We start from the raw sequence: 20,895 nt of genomic DNA, 5'->3' as shown, positions 1-20,895 counted from the left end.
TCACTACTGCAGAGCAGTCCAAAGGTAAACAGATTGAACTTTAATTCTGGAGTGAAATGTCCCTTTAAGAAAGAACAAGTTGAAATGCAGTTTAAAATAACAAGAACAGCAGACTGAACTTATTTGGATCAGAGTTTTTAATCCTCTTGAGCTAAAAGGCAAAAAAATGGGGGGAAAAAAAAATGTCTCAGTTCCCGACCAACAATACGAGACATGTAAACATTAAAGATGGTTGAAAATAATTCCAGAAAAATAGAAAGCGAGACAAAGAAAAATGGAAAATTAAAAACAGTTAAAAACATTTCTTTGGTTGCACGTTTCCACTTAACAAAGCGTGACATCAGCACTGTAAACAGCAACTAGGCAGTTCTGTACTAAGGAAGAAGATGAATACAAGACGCCACCATAAAGAGTTTTAAAGATTATAATTAGCCCCCCCCCCCCGAAAAAAACAAACACCTTTTAAAGCGATATTGTGCCCGCTCCTGTCCTAAAGGACAATCACACCATTCAGAAATGTTCCCGCTGCATGAAACGATCTCACTGCCTAAACCCGTTACATTCAAAATCACATTTATACAGTAATCTGCTCGTATCTGAATCAAGTATTAAACATCCAGCCACAAGAGGACACACCAAACATTTCCCCTTCCAGAAAACAATCACACCGCCTCACTCACTCCACAGAGAAAAGTAGCTTCTTTCCTTCAAGTCTCATTAATCTGCGAGGATAAATATAAATAGACTTAATGTACACCAAGATAAATATGCTCAGGAGGCAGAAAGGAGGTGCGGAAAGTGCAAAGTGCTCCTCCGTCTTTGTGCGGTGAGTTTGCATGGCGTCGGTGCAGTGTGTCAGCCCGGCTCCGCCTCCTCCTCCATCACAGTGTGTGTTTGACGGCCGTCAAAGGCTCACGTTTGTTCTGCAGGTTCTGCTGCAGCTCTCTGAACAGATGGTCCCGCTCCTCAGCATCCAAAAGGATTTGCTTTAAAAAGAAGAGCACTCATAAGTACAGCGAGTTCATTGTTAGTTCTGTACTCCTCCTACTGCGAACAACAACACTGAAGACAACTTAACCAAGAAGTAATATTTGAATTCAAGTGGTAAGCAAAAAACAAAAACCACCTGTCTGAGCTTAACGATTCTTCTCGCGGTTTGGAAACACGAACAAAGGTTCATAAGTTCGAGGAGTTCCTAAATTAGTGCAGTGTTTCCATACTTTCTGTGATATTTTGATCAAAACGAAGCCTAAAGAACGCAACAAAGAACAGATTCTTTACTACAGTAGTGTGAGGAGTCTACCAGCAGCAGATGTAAGCAGCGGTGCTTTCCACTACAAATCTTAAGCCCTGTATCAGGTGCTCTGTCTTCACATATATGACAGCAAGGATACACACAACCACTGGCACTCACTCACTTCTTCTTATTTGCCCAATAATAAATATTAAAGAAACATCAAGTATCGGTATTATTATCAAAGAGAGCAGATGGGGCACTGAAAGAGTCCTGAACAGAAATCTATGGGTGGATTCAACAAACATGGCCTCCAATCAAGCTGCCAGGTGCATAAAGTGGTTCAGCGCTCTCATTGGCTGAGCACAAACGCTGACAGTGTTGGTACTGAGCTGTTAATGAAGCTCAAATGTTCTGAGACACTGGCATGTGCAGCACAAGTGCATCTTCCTGGGGATGAAAAGCTTTTTAATATTTATTTTGACACAGATGCAAAATATTTTAAAGCTTTTGTTATTATTTGAGGCGTTCAGAGTAGCTGCCTAAAATGCTGCAGAGTGGCACGAATTGCTTCTTTACCTCGATGAGTTTGTCCCTCTTCTCCAGGCTGTCCCCGAGTCTCCTCTCGCCCCGCTCTCTGTCCTCCCTGTCGTTCTGCAGCGCTCGGTCCGCCTCCTTCTTCTTCTTCTCCTTCTCCCTCAGCTCCTGCCGAGCGTCTCTGAGCTGAGCCGTCAGGGAGGACACCGTCCGACTGTGACTCTCCTGCTGACTCTGGTGAAAAAGCAGAATGAACGGCTCAGATTTGTTGTGGCTGTGATGTGGAACTTTAGGGTCACAAACCGGAGGCAGCTTATGGCGATGATTTCATTTTAAATTTCAGTGTGGTTTTCCAGCCAGCACTGATTAGAAGCAATTTCTAAAAAAACGAAGCACCACATTGTTTTGGAAGAGCAGCATTTTTACTGGTTAGATTATTCAGTTATTCCATTTTTTAAATTTCCTGTCATTTCTGTAAATCACTTGCTCTAACCTGTAGGAAAGGTGCATTCAAAAGAAGTTTAACCGCTCGATCAGAGAAGCTGGGACTTAATTATCTTTCTTTCTTAATCTTTCACATTATTTTTGGTACATTAAAAAGTTTACAATTTAATATTTTTCCCTGTATTTTCAAAAGTTTGTCTTATAATCTATTATAAACTATGAATGTGTGTTTGAATGCAGAATTATTAGGTAAAAGTGGAAATTCATCACAAACTCAGCGGCTTTTTGCTTTTTCAGTTTTCTAATTCACTTGAAATAATTAACTCTTCTGGCCGGGCTAATCTCCCACCTGCACCATGTCCTGGTATTCCTGCAGGGTCGTCGTAAGCTTGGTGACCTCCTGGCACAAGGTGGCGCTGCTTTCCTCTTGATCCTTCAACATAGCTGCCAGTTCAGCCCCGCCCCCTCCTGACTGCTGGCCAGTCACAGAATCTGAGAGAGCCTGGAAGAAAATGACACGTTTCTACTTACTGAAGTCAGTATTTACTGACAAACCTCAGCTTAGCCGTACAGAGGGAGGAATGCAGAGTTCATCCAGTCACACAGAGAAAAAAAAACCACATGTCATATCCTAATAATACGAGAGACATGGCACTAAAAAGATCCTGACTTTAAATCTGGGGGAGAATACAGAAACATAAAAATGCTGATGGAAGTAAAACTTGCAGGGGAACCTTTCTAACTAGTTTTAATCACATCTGACTGATGCTCCTCATAGAAGCAGCTTTGGTTATTAGTCAAAGTTAACTCAGATAACTGCCCACCAGTGCATGGAGGCATTGCCCAGCGTTTCCCGGGGACTAAATAAGCACACAGACAGGCTCATAATTATACTGTTAGCACACTAATGACTGGTGGGTGTGTTTGTGTTCATGTGCATGCTAAATACAGGCGAAGCTTTTTCATTATAGTGATTAAATTCAATAAATTCAATTCATAATCTAATTCTAACGCAGAGAAACCAATCTAGCTCACTTTCTAGATTTGCTGATGCTACTGCAGGTTCATTCTGTCTGTGCACAATGACTCTGTTAAGGAGGGCGCGGCTACTTTAGGGGTTTTTCTGCCCTGCTTCTGTGAGTGCTGTGCAAAAACATTTATACATCTCGTGTTTTACGGCCACAGGACAGTAAAAGGAGAAGCTTCAGAGAGGTTTGTTTGGCTGCAGGTGTATTACCTCCATCCCTTTCTCCAGTTGCTCTTTGAAGGTGCGGATGAGAGCCTCCTTCTCCTGCAGGACAGCAGTGAGGGCCCCGTCTCTCTGCCTCCACAATTCCCTCTCTTTCTCCACCTCCTTCAGCAGTTGCTCCTTCTCTCCCAGAGCCACCCGCAGGTCCTGAGTCAAAAACAGAGAGAGCTTCAAGTACATGCAGCGCGACTAAAGTGCTGAGCGTGCGGTTGTGTTTTGCGTTTAATTGCGAGTATTTGAATTAAATAAAGTAACCAGATAAACAGATCAGTATGTGTGCAATGTATGAATGAGCATGCCTGCAAAATAAACAGCATGAGAGGAGCTGACAGGATTGTTTTATATTCCCCGAGTTGTCCTGCATCTCTAACCTCGTATCAAAAAGAAATAGAGGCACAGCCAAACAGGCAGTGTGTGGTCTTACACTGATGATGTCCTGGTTGCACTGCAGCACAGTGTTGAGGGTGTCCAAGTCTCTCTCTCGGTCTCGTCCAGCCTTCCTCAGAGCCTCGATCTCCTTCTCCGTGCTCTTCTCTTTTTCAGTTATTTCAGACCTCAGAGCCTCCAGCGCAGCCTGAAGATCAGAAAATGAAACAATCAGCTTATCGACAGAAAATAAACAGAATTTTGAACTCAATAAAAAGTGTCCATCACAGGACTTCCACCCTTTCAGGGACACGAGAGCTCAGTTTGCTGACTACCAGCAAAAATGTGCCTGCTTGTGCTGACAACCGCCGTGCTTCAGTGAGCGGGTAACATGTGTCATCATAAGCAGAGCAAGCTTTGCCATAATGTCAACAATCAGCATGAGAATGACAGACAGCGCAGCTCTAACCTTGTTGTCAGAGATAATCTCTCTCAAGTTCTCAGTCAGCTTGTTGGCCAGCTCAGTCCCTGCTCCCTCCTCCACACACAGCCTGCTGATCAGACTCGTGCACTCCTGGAAGACAGGAAATATCTGTCGGTGAACACATTCGTGAACATTTTACCTGCATTTTCTGGATGTTAAATGATTGAAATCCTTTCTAAACGAGGATTACAGCGAGCTTTTAAAGCAAAATACTACAGAGAGCTACAATACCCAGAGGCAATGACTTGATATGGATGCAAGTGAGAAGCAGGTACACGGACATGCTCAAATCTGTTTAAAACCACAACTCTGTGTTCAAGTGTAAAGAAGGCAGAGGTGCGGATCAACAGAAAATGAAGTATAATGCTGAAAATGTCAGTTTTATGTTGGTTCTGCTGCTTTTACAGGACATGGTTCTCCTTTTGTAGCATATATTTACTGTCTTACTCAGTGGTTTCTGCATTAAACGGCTGAAGTAAGCAGACTTTGAGTGTTAGATGCAAAAATATAAAGTATGCGCATATTTTAAATGGAAGAGTTTCAGATTCAGATAAAGTTGGCAAAGAGAAAGTAAGCTGGAGCCAGCAGCTTGTTAGCCCAGCATAAAGACTGGAATAGAGGGAAAGAGCCAGTGTAAAGCTAGAGACGTGCAGCCTCTGTGCACAAGCACATGTAAAACCAACTAATTATATCATCATATTGTATTTTATGTGGACAATGATAATCTTTTAATCATTTTAGTAACTGAAAAGCTCCATCCTATTACTTTATCCTTAACCATAAATGTCAATATTTTCTTTAACAGTCTCCATGATCCTCCAGTAACCCTCAGGTAAGAAAATCTTTCTGCTAGGTGAGCCCCGTTTTGTTTCGTGTTTTTGTGAGTCCACAAATTTTCCTGCTGTTAATCATCAACATGACAAGTAGCTACAAACACCGGCAGTCGTGATGAAAGCTTTCTCCGATCACTCGTGAACACACAGATTTGGCACTGCCACTTTAAACGTACAGCAGCTTCACAGAAAAACAACATTCCAGAGAGCTTTCGAGTCGGAGCCTCAGCAGCAGCAGCTCGAGCTGCCGCAACGCTTTCCACCTCACCCACCTGGATCAGACGCTCGCGGCTGTGCAGGGAGAGGCCGAGGCTCTGCAGCAGGGAGCTGCCAGCCGCCTCCTCCTGGACCAGCTGGAGGAAAGAGAACAAACAGCTTCATTCAAAAGCCACAGAGGAGCCATGGAACAGCTCAGACTCAAGTACCTCATCAGAGAGTTTAAAGACGACCATTTCCATTATTGATTATTTTGTTGTGCGTTTGAAATGGTATTGGCTCAGAGTTTACCTCCTTTTAAAAAATAATTTTAAAAAAGAGAAGCCAATTTTCTTATTTGAGAACTTAAACGCATTAAATATTTAAAGTATTTACTTAATAGGAAAATAATAATAATTACAAGATTTATTTTCTACAGAGTAATCCCTGAAAATTCTCAGCATTGTTTAAACAGCGATTACAACTATTCCAACCTGCTGTGTGATAACTCATAAAACATTTAATAAATATATTTAAATATGCTCAGAACAAGCACTTTAGTCCTTTTTATTATTTCATTTCTGTAAGGATCCATTTAATTTAATACTTTGCAGCTTTGTTTTGGTTTTTTTTGCAAATCCCCAAAACTTAGAAATTAAATACCAAACTTTCCAAAGAGAAAAAAGCTCTTCATTTGTTGATCTATCATCACCCAACACTGCTTTAAAACTGAAAAGTTTCAATATAATGTGATGAAGAGGCCATGAGAAAATAGGTGGCTGTTGTGACTGTATTCATTTATGTTTCAGTTCAGCTCATTTCTTCCAGTTACAAGCCAGAAGCAGCAGGAGGCAGTTTTCAGCTTTTTAATGGAACATAAAAAAGCTGAAAACTGTTCATGAGGAAAATTCTTCCCTCAAGAGCTGCTGGAGATCAAAGAAAGCTAAAAGAGAGAGAACTGAATTTAAAAACATCAGTTTCCTGGAAAGAGAACAAAAACAAAATAAACTGTAACTGCTCGGGGATAAATTAGTAACTTAAATGTCAGTTACTGCACGTTTAAACCTGCTGCTGTTTTCAGAGATTTCACATTAATTATTAATAATGTTCACCATGTGAACACAGCAGCCTGGCTGTGACAGGTCATGAGGCCGGTTAATGATATCCTCTATCATAAGACTACCGAGCCCGGGGCAAACTCCACCGGTCGGGGAAGATTCCAGTGAGAGGCTGCGAGTGTGTTTGTGTTGTGCGTGTCTTTATGTGCACCTGAAAATGAGGAAATGTAGACACACCCTGCACTGATACAAAACCAACCACCCAACCTCCATTCCTTTCATAATGCTATATTTGTACTCGGTCAACACTCGCAGGGTGGCTCACGGAGCTGTTTGCACATGTGACAGAGGAGCTGCTGTGTCACTCTGCTGCAATAAACCTGTTTTTCTTCTTAGAAATAAAAGGCTGGAGACATTTACCTCGTGTGACAGCGGATAAAAATAACTCTGTGGTAATAAATAAATATCTCTTAAATCACAATATCAGCAGCATCTCCGTTCAGTTTACCCTTCAAGCTAGTCTAGATACCAGTACTTAGTAAATCTGGCCTTTGGACTACCGAAGCCACCTGGCTTTGCTTTTGCTTTCATATCCACAAGAGAAATGATGGCAATCAGAAAACTGTGTGATGCCACTGTGACATTACCCACTGTGACATCCCAATCTGAAGCTGCACCTTTTAAATTTTGACTGTTGCCATCTTTTTGTTTGTTTTTTCAACTCGGACATTATGAATTTCGAAGACACCGATGACCCACTTCATCATCCATGTGAATTAAAGTAGGACGATGTTACGGTCCTACCATAATTTATCAAATGAACGTGATGCTGCGTTATAAAGGACTATCAAATGAGCGTGTCAGATCAATGAGGTCACAAATTGAGTGAGAAGTAGGACAGTTTTCTTACAGGCCCTGCCGACCAGTTTTTCAAACTGAAAACTGGATTCATTTTATTATTCAACATCTAAAGAACAAACTGAAAGCTTACAGGGGCCCAGTCTTGTGATCCGTTGACTTCCACTTGTTTGCTTCTCCCATGTTTCAGCTCAGCCTCCAGGGTCCTGATGCGGGATGCAGCTTGGTCAAGTTGGCCTTTTAGGTGCCGGATACCATGATGAACTCTATCAGCAGTCTTCTAAAATAAAATAAAAAAGCCTCACAATAAACACGGTGTGGGCTATTATGCAATACACAAAGAAAAGTAACGCGCGTAATTCTAATCATGTTGGACGTTTGGACAAGCTGCAGCTGTTCCTGGATAAACTATTGCAGCCACGGTCAATATTTACAGCTACTAGCACACATGGCAACTGCTCAAAGTTCATCCAGGCCTGCATGATCTTCTACAGCACACTCACCTCACGGTGAAGAGGCATGAACTCGTCCCTCAGCAATGTTAGGACATCCCCATTCTCTTCATCCGTTTCATCCCCTCCGTTCTCCACATCCCTAAAGTTCAGCACCCTGGTCACTGTGGGTGATGCAGTCTCCTCGATTTTTCCCAGGTACCTCCCATCCCTTTTGCCCAGAACGGGGATTTTACTTCCTGATGGCGAACTGACCGGCTTCCCTCCAATACTTCTCAGCTCTCTCAGCATGAAGTTGACTGACTGATCACTTGCTGAATCAAAGGGGTCATTCCCGTCCAGAGAATCAAGAGACTGAATGGACTCCGTGTGGGAAGGAGCTCGTAACGAGAGACTGGACCCTGCCAGGGAGGCTGGGCTGGAGTTGACGGATGGCACCCTCTGCCAGTGGAGGGGCACGCTCTGGGATCTATCCTGGGACAACGGGGAGAAGGGCTGGAAAGGCATGTGACGAGGAACCCCACAAACTGACTCGTAATCAGAGTCGGACACCCGTAAGGAATCGCAACCTTCGCACCCCTTCCCTTTTCTGCATCTTTTCCCCGTTCTGATAAAATACGGACACGTGTCCCACTTCTCTGACCAGCACTCGTACTCTGAGAGCGCCATATTCTCCTTGAGCATCTCCCTGTAGCCTTCCTTCTCCACCTCTCCTTCCTCCTCGCTGGTGCTGCTCCTGCTCTGAAAGTCCTGCAGATGCCTGTGGCAGTAGTTTTGGCGCACCCACTGTCTGATTTTGTCCCTCTCATGCGTCAGCTTCTGAAGGCGCTCAGACGAAAGCACCCTCACCCTGGCTATGACCGTGTCAAACTTGAACACGCGTTCTAGCAGGCACACGCATTTGCCACATACAAACTCCCCCTGCCCGCCGCCCCGTGGTACAGACTGCCCCAGTATGTGGGTCAACACCGTGAGCAGATCCACGCTCTTGGAGGGGGAGCTCACGGACATCAGGGACTTGGAGAGAGAAACGGAGGAACCAAGAGATAACGTGCTGCCTGTGAAGAGAAACAAAATGTTTACTTTTACACTATTACAATATGTTAAGCATTTATTAAGCTCTATACTCACCCCAGGAGCTGCTCTGTGATGACTGGGACCGGCTCCCTCCTCTCAACGACCCTGTTGGGGTCCGAGGCTGACCAGTTTTCTTATTCTGGCCCCCAAACAGCCACCGCCGTTGGTTTCCCTGGAGAGCTCCGCCACATATTTGGCACTGGTCATTTTTACTTCTGGAGGACATCTTGGACAGATGGATGGATGGACTTCTTCCCCTTGTTGTCCAATAGACGAGGAAACTGTAAATTAAAGCAGAATTTAGCTCAAATGTTTCATACAGACACTGATGGAAATTCTCATCATTTACTACTGAAGGCCTGGTGTTGTGAACACTGTGTGATCAATATTAGGTAGAACAAAGTTTGCTTTTGAACTACACACATAAGCTGGATCCATTTCCTTTTTGGCCTGGAGGGCAAAAATTCCAAGATTTTCAAACACAATTTTGGATTTTGATTGATCAGACCACAGGAAGCTTTTACTTCCACCCACTCCATCACCAACGAGGCCCAGAGAGGGCTGCTGGGGTCCTGGCCTCTTTTTGTTTTGCTTGGTGGAGTTTTAACTTCCATTTATGGTTCCAGCACTGGTCTGTTGTAAGCCCACAAAGTGATTTCCACTACAGGACCATGTGAGTTTTAATGTAATTGCAGCTTGAGGATCCAAACATAACACACATTAGTATTTTTCCACCCTTGTTCCTTGTGTAGAGAAGCTTTTTCTCCATTCTCCAATTCTTTATTTGATATATATCATTTTCACACATCTCAACATTTCTGCATTTTTATGATGTTTGGATTTACATAACGAGGAGACGCTCAAGCTGGTTTCTTTGTGTCAACAGAAAATAATTATGTTAGTGTACTTTGAGGGCTCTGCAGATTACAGTCTTCTTCTTTGGCTTCCTCCTCTGTCACACCCTCTGCTTGTCCTCCATCACTACATCCATAAATGCCTGGCAGCTCTATCTTCAACATCCTTCCTCCATCATATCCACCATCCCTCCCGTGCACATGTCTAAGCCACCTCAGCCTCGTCTCTCTAACTTTGTTTCAAAAATGCTCGACCTGAGCCGTCGCTCCCAATGACAGCTTTAACACCTTCAACTCCGCCACCAGCTCAGCGCCACCGTCTCACAGCAGGTCTCCCTACCATATCGTAAAACCTTCCCTTTCTCTCTGCCTGCTATCCTTCTGTCACAAATCACCCTGACGCCCGTCTCCACCCACTCCACCCTGCCTGCATTCTCAACAACAGGTATTTAAACAGCTACTTTCATTGTCTCTGCTCCTTGCATGTTCACCGCACCACCTAAATCCCGCTCCTTCACACACGTATTCGGTTTTGGTTCTATTGACCTTCACTCCTCTTCTGTCCACAGCATACCTCCACCTACTCCAACTACAGGTCACAGTGTTGTCTGACAACATGATACAGAGACTTCTGCCTTGCCTCACCTGTCGACCTTTGACCCTCTCTTCTCTATGCTTCTCCATCAACACTCTCAAAGTAAACATCAGGTGTGTGGAGCTCTTTCTCAGAATGAAGCCGCACTGATGCTCACCTCTCTTCTTAACCTAGCTTCAACAATTCTTTCCCATATCTCTAGTGTGTGGCTCATCATCTTCATCCTTCTGTTACTACAACTTTGCACATCAACCTTATTGTTGAAATGGATGAGTAGATCCAAGATTCTGTTGAACAATCCGATTAGAAACTTAACTGCTGTCTCTGACATCACCATAGCTCCACAGGTTTGTCATCGGGGCAAACCACCTTTACACTCTTCATAGCTGCCCTCACTTTCTTTTAATCCTCTGCACTTCCTCATTCTCTAGCTTTCCTCCATCCATCCTAGTAACCTCCTCTCTTTCTCATTTTCTTCAGCAGAGATGGGCAGTAACGCGTTACTGTAATCTGATTACTTTTTTCAACTAGTAACGAGTAAGGGATTACTATTGCAAAAACGGTAATTAGATTACCGTTACTTTCCCGTAGGAACGCTATGTTACTGCGTTACTAAAACCGTGATTTTTTTGCCAGAATGTCTCATGACAGTGACGTAAGCGAGTGCGACGTTCGTGACAACAGCTGTGTGCAGATCAACAATGGATCATATATCGAGTGCAGAGAGAGTATGAGCGTGCAGCGTTTAAAGCGTGGAAGTACTGACCTTACTTTGAGTTTGATTCCATAAAAAGTGACAAAAACATTAGTGTCCGCTGTGCGTGGGAAGAAAACTACTTTTTACAGCGAAAAAAACCCTAAACTTCCAAACAAGCACCGAGTAGCTACGAGGTAATGGGAAACTCAGAGAAACTCACGGATTCTTCCACTGACCGCGGCACACCTGCACCAGGGTAAACCTCCGCCTACCCCACTCCTGCTTTACAGGTGAAAATAGAGCAACAGGACCGCTGAGTCTTTGACTTTATTTATTTTCTGCTGTGTTTTACTTGCATCTATTTGAAAGACTGAGTGTAAACACAAAAAAATATTTTATTTTATGTGCTGGAATGTGCAGAAAATAGGTTTAAATGTTAAACTAATTTATTCAAGTCAGAGAATGTTGCATATAATTAAATGTTTGCTTCATGCATAAAGTTAAAAGATTAAAACTAATAAAACAAGTTAAAAAATATACTTTTCCATTTGATTACATTTTGTATGATGGATTATGCAGAAAAAGTAGAATTGGGCTGAAAGATCTATCACTTTATCACCTCTTCAGGTTGTAAATCGTGTTTTTAAAAAGTAACTAAGTAATTAAGTAATTAATTACTTTTGAAAATAAGTAATCAGTAAAGTAACGGGATTACTTTTGGGGAAGTAATCAGTAATTAGTTACTGATTACTTTTTTCAAGTAACTTGACCAACACTGTTCTTCAGTCATCAGCTTCTCAAAGTACTTCTCCCATCTTCCTAGCACACTCTCTTAAAATGTTATGAAAGTTCCATCTCTATTCTGAATCACTCTAACCTGCTGCACATCCTTTCTAACTTGACTTCTCTGCCTAGCCAACCATTACAAGTCCTTATCTCCTTCCTTAGTGTTCAGCCTCAAACAAAACTTACTTTTCCTTTGCTGTACACTTAGCTTTTTAGTACTTCTGTCTACAGACTTAATCTCCCTGACTATACCATTTTTTCCTCGAATACCTTCTTGTACTTCCTCATTCCACCACCAAGTCTTCTTGTCCTCAGCCCTCTGCCCAGAGGATCGGCCAAAGAAACTTCTGCTGTGCTTCCTCAGTCATTTGGTAACTCTTTCCTATCACCCAGGGCCTGTGCCAGCTCCACACTGAATCATCTTCCACCATTTAATCCTTGCCTCTGCCTTCATTTGCTTTCTCTTCTTCATTTTCAAAGCCACCCTACAGCCTGCAGACACCCAGTCCTGCCCAGCTGCATTCTGTCTTTCCGACTGTTCCTTTTGCATAAGATATACTCCCCCACTGTTACATAAAGCCTTCTGTCTTGATGAAATGTTCACTTTAGCCATGTCCAGCCTTTTGGCACAAACTACTACCATCTGTCCTTCTGCACCTCCTTATCACCATACCTACCAACACCTGTTCATCTACAAGTTCACTCCAATCGTCATTCTTCCCCTGGGGATCCTCCCTGCAGATTACAGTATATTGATCTAGTTCCACTATCACAGTGGCATACTAGCTTACTGAGAAGGTAATGAATTTCTTCTGGCACAACATTCATCATAGGCAACGGTGTGCCTAACTTAAAGTTTAAATGGATGGCTGAGAATTGTCTGCATTTTCCAGCTGCCTTCACACTTAGCACGACTCGTTCTGACATTATCAGCAGCCTGACTGGTGCTCTGATTTACAGCTTTCTGTTCCCTCCGTGGATGTTTTGAGCCCTGTGCTGTCTGCAGCTACAGGCTGTTTACAGTAGCTCCCCACAGGGCGGGACACGTCGACCTTGAGCCACGCTGACAGTGAAGTGCAGCCAGACTGTCGATGAATGAATCTGTCTTTCCAGCTTTCGCCCTTCAAAGGGCGCTCAGCTGTTTTAAACCCCAGCCTGTCCCACAACATGTTTCCAAAAAGGAAACCCATCCCCATCCAGTGGAAAACATTTCAACTCCGTCTATCTGCCTCTATTTTAAGCTACCGAGGTCCAGAGATTCAACGTGAAAGCAGCGTAGTTGATCCAGCACGGGACAAATCCACGGGAACGTTTTCGAATCGGTGTCAACTTACGCTGAAAGTCCTGCGGGCCTCTCAGAGGGAGGAAGGTTTGAAAGAGCCGGCGGAAAGCTTCATGGTCGCGACAGAAAGAAAGAAGCAGGAGACACAAAAGATTTCCAACCAGAAAAATCTCCACCGGGAACTGAGCCGGAGCTGCGTTGCAACACACCGGAGGGGAGGAGGAGAGGTGGGTGTCACCTTAGTGACGTCACCGGTCATACCTGTTAAAGAGCAACAGCTGGAGCGAGTCAGTAAAGATCGTTACTGCTCTCGTGTGGCTCTGCGCTGACTCGTAGGCCCACTACCACGCCTGCTTTCACTAATGTAATGAGACACGCAATCGGCCTTTCTGTTATGGAAGCATTTTTAATTTTAGCATTACTGTACTTTTTATGTGTTTTTATTTATATATTTAACACTCGTTAGTAGTAGTGTTACACAATAAGTGGATCTAAAATCATTAATTATTGCAGATCCACCTTTTTAGTAATTCAGCTGCAGGGTCAAATACTAAGTCATTTTTATGCTATTCTGTCACAGAATCTAATCTGGATGTAAGAAATAATTATGAGGGGAAAAAACTGCGTATGGAAGATTAAATATATTGAATTTTTTCCTATAAAAATGAAATGAAATGAAAAATATATTAGCTAATCACAATTTAAAGTGAGATTCTGAATCAGTAACTCTTGTTGGAGAAAATGAATTGGATTAAGTGACTGATCACACTCCACCATGACGCTTTAATCTAATCATGGGTGAAGTGTCAGCAGCAGTGGGACAAACTGCATGTAAAATCTAAGCCAGGTCAAAGAGCCGGTTTAGATTTTCACTGCTGTTTAACTAGATTCAATTTCATCACAGCGCTGCGCTTTAAATATGCTGAAAATATGTTGACTTACAATAACGACTTCAACTAGACGCTGGAGAAAAGTTTGGCAGAAGCATTATTTGCTGGTTTACATTCAAAAGTAATTAAGTCTCTATTCTTATGAGCAAAGCTAAATTTGACAATCGTAGGTAGCGTCATAAATCTGCAGTTAAAGTCACAGAAAAGCATGAAAATATGAGAAATTTCTGAGAATGCACTTTAGAAAAAAGTTCATATAATAAAGTCATTCAGGTCATTAGCTGGACTGTACAGTCTGGGGGAACCAGACCAAGCATTGCAGAGGTGCAAGTTCTCATGAAATATGTTAATGCAGTTATGAAATGCACCTCATGAAGAGGAAACTAGGAAATAGCTTTGATATAAATACATTGTTATAAATTACAATACAGTTACACTAGAGGGCACTGAGTGATTAATCAGGAGCTCAGCTATGCATACAGCCAATTCTTCACCACCGTGGGTGTGATACTGACAGTAAGCACACAGTGGACAGGAAGTCTCATTTAGCTATACTCTGTACTCCTGAGTATACTACTTCCTCTCTCCTTGTATATCTTGCTCACCTCCTGCCCTTACACCGCCATCTGAAGGTGCACGGAGCGGAAGTGAGGATGTACAGAATGAGAAATGAGAGCAGCAGCTACGCTCAATATTCAAGACATTTCCATGAAGGACTTCTCAAGGTACAAAAAAAAGATCACAAAGTTTTGGCTGTGTACAAAATGCACTTTCTGTGAATCAGACAAAAACAACAGTTTAAAAGATGTTTCATAGATAATTATTATCAACACTGATCAGTGGAAAACATTAAAACATTAAATAAGATGGCTTATAAAGAGATAGTTCATCATAACCTGAAAGCTGATTATAAATGCAACATATACACGTATATAAGCAAATCATGTTAATAAAATAAAAACCTTTTAAAAAAAATTACAGCAGTCAGTTGTGCAGTATGAATAGTGCAGTAAGCACAAATCCTGCACATTTGCACAGACAGGAGTTAAATCATTGTTTTCTTTGATTGCACAAAAAGTTTTCACATCTGGACGGACGTCCACGGTTTTACTGTTGGAGAGTTTTTATGTGAGCCACTTCTCCATGCAGTTCCTGAACACTGTGAAGTTGGAGTGCCAGGTTGTGTGCTTCACCCCCGAATGAACACACGTCACCAAGTCGCCACGTTGGTCCAGCGTCTTCAGCCCAAACGCATCGTTCAGGTAAAACTGAGAGAGCAGAAGGAAATGACATGATTCAAGTTGTGTTTTTGAATGAACACAGTGGAGGGTCTGCAGTGAAAATAGTAGAGATATTAAAAAAATCCAAGTTTAGTTTAACACATTTGCAATAAAATACATTCAGCTAACATTTTATTCTCTACAAGAGAGCAGTCTAACACAGCAGTCCAGCAGGAGGAGCCTTTTTGTGTTGGTCTCTGTAACATCCTTTAGTTTTGAGTTCTTTCTTAAACTTCCTGTGCCTACTTCTGGTTTTCTTTGTGTGCTCATTCTCATTTCTCACATTTGTGCCCCTTCGATCCTCCTACCTGTTTATCCAGAAAACAATCTCATTACCCCATTTTGAAGAACGTCTCGATTCCTAAAACACGTCTGGTGACAGACAACAGAGGAGGCTTGCTGCAGGAGCTACGACTGAAGACGCACAGGCGCATCCCTTTTCTAAAGCATTTTTTACCTGTGATGCATGATAGAGGTGTGATACGCTGCTGGAACATGTTGGTGGGAGGAGAACTCCAAAATGAAGTATTCCTACCTTTGGAGCATCTGCACAAATTGTACGTTCTGTTCCCTGCCTGACTCCAGCCTCTGCCTTCTTCCTCTTCCTCCTCTTCCTCCTCTGGCTCAGCTTTGAAACCTCTGCACCTAGCTCCACCCGTCTCTCCCTTCATCTCTCCTCAGCAGACTGAGCCACCTTCCTTTCAGCCTCAATTCCACCACCACTCCCTCCCCATCAACCACCCTGAGTAATTTTATTTTGTTAATAAAATGATCTGTTCATCCTTAATTTCCTCCCTTCAACATTTGTGTGTGTGTTAAAGAAAATGTGTATAATATCCTGCCACACTTGCATGCAGTGAATGTCACTAAAAGTAGCTCTGCTATGAGATAATAAGATACAGCAGACAAACGATTCAGCTTTGCCACACATCCATCCATCTATTCTCAATTCATAAATAAAACATGGACTGTATAATGCAGCACAACTAAGAAACACCACCAATTTCCACAAAGCTGAATCAACACCTCTGTAACAGACTTAATATTATGTCAGTCATTAAGTGAAAACCTACAGCAGGACTGTGTTTTTAGCTACACCTCAATAAAAATGAAGTGTGTTGTACAGGCAGCACTTCAGTTTGCCACTGACCTCCTGCTTCTGCATTTCTACGACGTTTTCGCTGCTGTCATAGAATCCGAAGTGGCTGCAGAGAAAAAAGGAAACAGTTGTTTCAGGTAAAGATGTTTCATAACTTTTACCACAAACTGATCACTTTGCAAACACATCGAAGGCTCTGCTGGTAAAAACGTTGTTGTCTCCAAACTGAGTATCTTTACAGTTTTAGTATAGGATAGGATAGGATAGCCCTTTATTGTCATTGTACATGTATAACGAAATTGTGTGTGCTCCACATAACTGTTCTGGAATAAAGTTTTATTAGCAGACAGCAGGAATAAATAGCAATCAGAAGAAATGTGCACAAACATAAGAGAAAGGCACACATCTGAGAAGAAGACAGTTGCAAAGTGCAAAGAAAAGACTTGGTCTGGCCTGAGTGATGAGGGTTACTCAGACCCTGGCTCAGAGCGGTGAGGTGAGTGGGGGGATGAATGGCTCAGGGGAAGGAACTGTTTGTGAGTCTGAAGGTGGGACCTGACTGACCTGAGTGCAACTGAATACAAATATTGTACTTTGAATCCAATATTGAAAAGGACCGACATGCATCTTAAGGTGACCATCACATAAAGTGCTGCTTTGTGGCCCACAAGCAGCAGAATGCACGACAGGAAATTTAGTTCCTCCAAAATTCATGTCAGGATTTTTTCGATTGATTAAAAGCCAACAGAAGGAAATTGATGGGTCGATTTTTTTCAAACAGTCTCGTCAGTGTGACATAATGAGCCACCTCTCATTTATAAAATGTAAATGAAAGAGAACAAAGAGTGTGCGCTGTAAAGCTGATGACAGTGAGACCTTGATTGCCACGGTGTGATGACACCATCATCCGGTCCTCCAATTAGCACCAACTTCTCGATTTGCAGGAAGTTTTCCCTCCACGCTGTGAAAGGAAAAGCCAAAGGCATGAACGTTTGTTTTCGCGCTAACCAGTGCATATGATGACTAAACCAGATCCAGTACCTTTCATGTCACTGTGAGGTCGTTCACCATTAAGGAGAGGCAGAAAGATGTTGTTCCGCAGGTAGCTGAGTCTTTGGTGAGGGTCTGTGGACAAAATATGTTTTATCTTTCAGTAAATGTGCAGACTGTCTTCAGTTAAATCTGAAGAACTCTTGTTTTCTCACCGTTCCAGTAGTCACAAATAGACACTTTTTGACCGAGTTTGTTGTAGCAGATAAAATGCACATTCTTCTTTAAGGTTTTGTGGAATACCTTCTGCAGGTAGTCTGTGTCTGTGGAGTAAGAGGATAAGATCAAGTTCATCTTAAACATCCTGGTGACTATTGAGAAGTGTGTTAAAAAGCTCACATTCTTTAAATGTTGAAGCTTATGCAGACAAGTTTTTAAAAGCTCTCTGACCTCCGTACTGTCCAGCCAGTGGGGATGACAGTGAAATGAAGGTGTGCACGTTGTGGTTGGGAGTCGTGGAGAGAAGTGCTCGACAAATTAGACCACCTTCATGGAAAAAAAGAGACTAAAAATGAGTCTCAGCTTCAGAAATTTCTACCTTAAATTCATCAGTCCTCACTATTATGCAGTTTCTCTATATAACTACTGCGTACTACGATAGAGATGAACCAGCGGCTAGAAGTGGAAGAGTGTGATGTGTCGTATTTTTACCTAAACTTGCCTAAACCTAACCAATGATGTAACCCTATGCTTTTGTTAGGAGCACCTTGTGAAAAGCACAGAAGATGGACACCATCAGGAGCATTTTTCATGATGGAGTTGAAGGACTGCCTGAAGTCTGGGACCTGCTTCCACAGCGGCTGCAGACTCAACAGGTCGTCGTACAAGTCAATCACTGTGACCTCAGTGCCTGGATGCAACCTCTAAAAAAAAAAAAAAGAAGTTGCAAAAGAAATTGAAGTGGAAGTAAAACTTTTGGCACAATGAGGGGGAACATCAGCTGTCATAAATCTTCAGCCAGGTGCTCGAATGCAGAACTCTTAAGTCAAAACTGATCCTGAGGAAATGAAAGACACAGAGGAACAGAAATCGCTAACTGGAAACCATTTGCTGATTTTCACTTCACTGTTTTTTTTTTATCTGATATGTTATCAAGTCCAATATCATTTTAAGTATTTTATTCCTACTTGAAATACAAAATTCTGCCTTGAACCTACAGTAGGATAGAAGCTCTTGATTTGCGTGTTGAACATTTGGTGGATTCAGGTACCGTTGAGGAAATACCAACCAGTTCAATTTACACACAAACAGATTGTTGTTTAACCAGGAAAGACCCACTGAGATTTATTATGTCCTTTACACGGCCAACCTGGACAACAACAGCACTAAAACACATGACACGTAAATTTTTACAGAGCATGAATTTTTATGTTGATCGAGATTATTAACCCTGTCATGCATGAATTATGAAAACCTCGATCCAGATTTTTTAAGCACTTTTATTCATCTTTAGGAATTAAACATGAATAAAAACACTTAAGAAAAACTCTGATTGAGGTTGTCATAATTCATGCATGACAGGCTTAAATAAGAATAATTACAATGAAACACGTCATACATCTATAGTAACATTAAAGGACCAGTGGGTGGTGTGGAGTGACACATCAGTGTCCAGTGTAGAGGTTTATGTGCAAGTATGCCATCGACACTGACACAAATACAAGAAAACAGCCTTTGAATAGCTGTCACTGTAGTGACCACTATACATGAACGGGTTAACATATTATTAACATATAAGGTGAACAATATTGGCCCCAGAATTGATCCCTGGGAAACACCTTCAACCACATCAAGGAAGCAAGAGGTGATGCGTTCAGCATTCACACACTTAGTTCTGTTGGAAAGATCATCTTTGAACCACTCACATGATCTACAGTGTCAACAGCCTTGGAAAAGTCCATGAAAAAGGCTGCACAGTGTTTCTGTGCAAAGCCTCAATAAAACCATTTAGTACTTTTAAGGCTGCTTGAACAGACTGAACACGTGATCTAATATCATGACTAATGAGATATTCCTTCCTATTGCTCACTTACAAGAGACACTTTGGGGGCTTTTCATTCGTCTTTGGAAAGGATCAAACAACAGTCGAGCGCACAACTGTAGTTTATATGGTTTTGGATGAATAATAACAAGCATAGAATCATAAGCACATTATCTGCCTGCTGCGGTGACAGAATACAGTCAGAACATCCCGTGCAAAAGATACTCGGAGCAAATCCAGTTTAAAAAGTAATCATTTCAAAGTCTTTTAACTTGAAATGTAAGTCAAAGAAGTAAATCTTTAAGCGTGATCATTGAGTTCTAATAACTAGTACTTAATGATCAGACTTACCCCCTTTTAGCATTGTTCTCTATCAATCAACAGCTTGGCGGCTGGATCCCAGCATCCATAAGAGTGTGAGTGTTAGTTCGGTTAAAAGCACCTGAAAAGGTTTTTAATGCTCAAATAGAACAGGAAAGCTCTGTGTGAGTACCAGTTTATTTATTATTAAAAAAATAAAATAAAATCACTGTTGTGAACTGTAATGTTTGATAAAGTTGGCTTTAGTCGAAAAATATGCAGACTTGTTGCCCCAAAGTTACTGAAAGTCAACCGAGAAAATGATACAAACTTGTTTTGACTGCGTGTGCAAATGAGGACAAGCCTCGAACTTGAAAACACATTTTCATTATTTTATAATAAATATGTAAACATGCTTGTACGCAGTTTTTAGTACCGCTTTAGAGACAACGCAGGAAAACTGGTTTTAAATTTGAACAGCTACTCTGAACATGAACTTGGCCTGGAGACGTTAATCACTGAGCCCGAGTCCTGCGGTCCGTTAATAGCTAAACACTTCCACCAGAAACACATCCCCGAAAAACCAAAGTCTAAACGCAACCGTGGACACAACAGGACCGCATTGAGAATCTAATATCGAACATTAACAGGCCCGTGAGTCTTTGTGCACATATCATTAACAAGTTTGCACAAAACAAACTTGTTAAAGTAAAGACAGCACCACAAGCACGAATAATACACCACTTTTAATTCCTGTGGTAAATAAAGCGGCTCTGACGCATTTGGAGCTGTTTTCGAGCCTTGTTGTTCTGCAGCAGAGATATCGCACGCTGTGCGCGGTCCTACCTTCTTTATGAACCTTGACAGGTTCTGGAACTGCTGTGGTCCATCAAAGATGCCATGCACGATGATGACTGGTTTATAGCTGTCCACGCAAACACCTGCGACCACCAGCAGCAGCAGCAGCAGCAGCATCGGGCCACGCGACCCTGCGGCTACCCGTGGACACTTCATCTCCGCCCGGATACAGGTGAGAAGCAGTGAGGGGGGCTGTAGATGATCCCGAGGACTTTGACCTGAGGTGGTGTCGTTAATACGGCCGATGAGGGACTACGGCTCTCTTCATACTGACAAACAACCATACATGAGCGCGAGCTGCTTCCTCTTTATACACATGTATTTTTTCCACAGGCCACATCCGCTTTTACAGAATCACACCCCTTCAACATTCAACGGTCTGAACCCCATCGAGCGATCCCGGCTTTATGATAAAGCAAAAGTCTTTTCGACCTTT

At 42.3% G+C, this 20,895-nt stretch overlaps 2 protein-coding genes across 4 annotated transcripts; both read right to left on the bottom strand.

Annotated features, from left to right (window-relative positions):
- Window positions 1-119: 119 nt before the first annotated feature.
- On the bottom strand, window positions 120-13,361 carry si:ch73-95l15.5. Of its 3 annotated transcripts, none has more exons than XM_040030882.1 (11): window positions 13,263-13,361; window positions 8,842-9,068; window positions 7,762-8,768; window positions 7,392-7,538; window positions 5,420-5,500; window positions 4,300-4,404; window positions 3,889-4,038; window positions 3,453-3,611; window positions 2,565-2,717; window positions 1,814-2,005; window positions 120-986 (listed from the first exon to the last, which is right to left on the bottom strand). In XM_040030882.1, exons 2-11 carry the CDS (start codon window positions 9,011-9,013, stop codon window positions 882-884), a joined length of 2,271 nt encoding a protein of 756 aa, XP_039886816.1. In that variant the 5' UTR covers window positions 9,014-9,068; window positions 13,263-13,361; the 3' UTR covers window positions 120-881. The 3 variants fall into 3 exon arrangements, with proteins under 3 accessions (XP_039886816.1, XP_039886815.1, XP_039886817.1); XM_040030881.1 differs by lacking the exon at window positions 13,263-13,361 and adding an exon at window positions 13,054-13,249; XM_040030883.1 differs by lacking the exon at window positions 13,263-13,361 and adding an exon at window positions 13,054-13,249 and having other exon boundaries at window positions 7,392-7,535.
- Window positions 13,362-13,970: 609 nt separating this feature from the next.
- Window positions 13,971-20,743, bottom strand: LOC120732956 (lysosomal thioesterase PPT2-A-like). Its single transcript, XM_040030885.1, has 8 exons — window positions 20,447-20,743; window positions 18,027-18,179; window positions 17,711-17,806; window positions 17,476-17,583; window positions 17,312-17,395; window positions 17,147-17,231; window positions 16,322-16,376; window positions 13,971-15,159 (listed from the first exon to the last, which is right to left on the bottom strand). Exons 1-8 carry the CDS (start codon window positions 20,613-20,615, stop codon window positions 15,016-15,018), a joined length of 894 nt encoding a protein of 297 aa, XP_039886819.1. The 5' UTR covers window positions 20,616-20,743; the 3' UTR covers window positions 13,971-15,015.
- Window positions 20,744-20,895: the final 152 nt, after the last annotated feature.

This window comes from Simochromis diagramma, unplaced genomic scaffold (genome assembly GCF_900408965.1).
Source record: "Simochromis diagramma unplaced genomic scaffold, fSimDia1.1 OVJJ01000361.1, whole genome shotgun sequence".
Classification (NCBI taxonomy): Eukaryota; Metazoa; Chordata; class Actinopteri; order Cichliformes; family Cichlidae; genus Simochromis; species Simochromis diagramma.
Note: the sequence above shows the minus strand (reverse complement) of the source record. Positions and strands in the feature narration are given on the sequence as shown.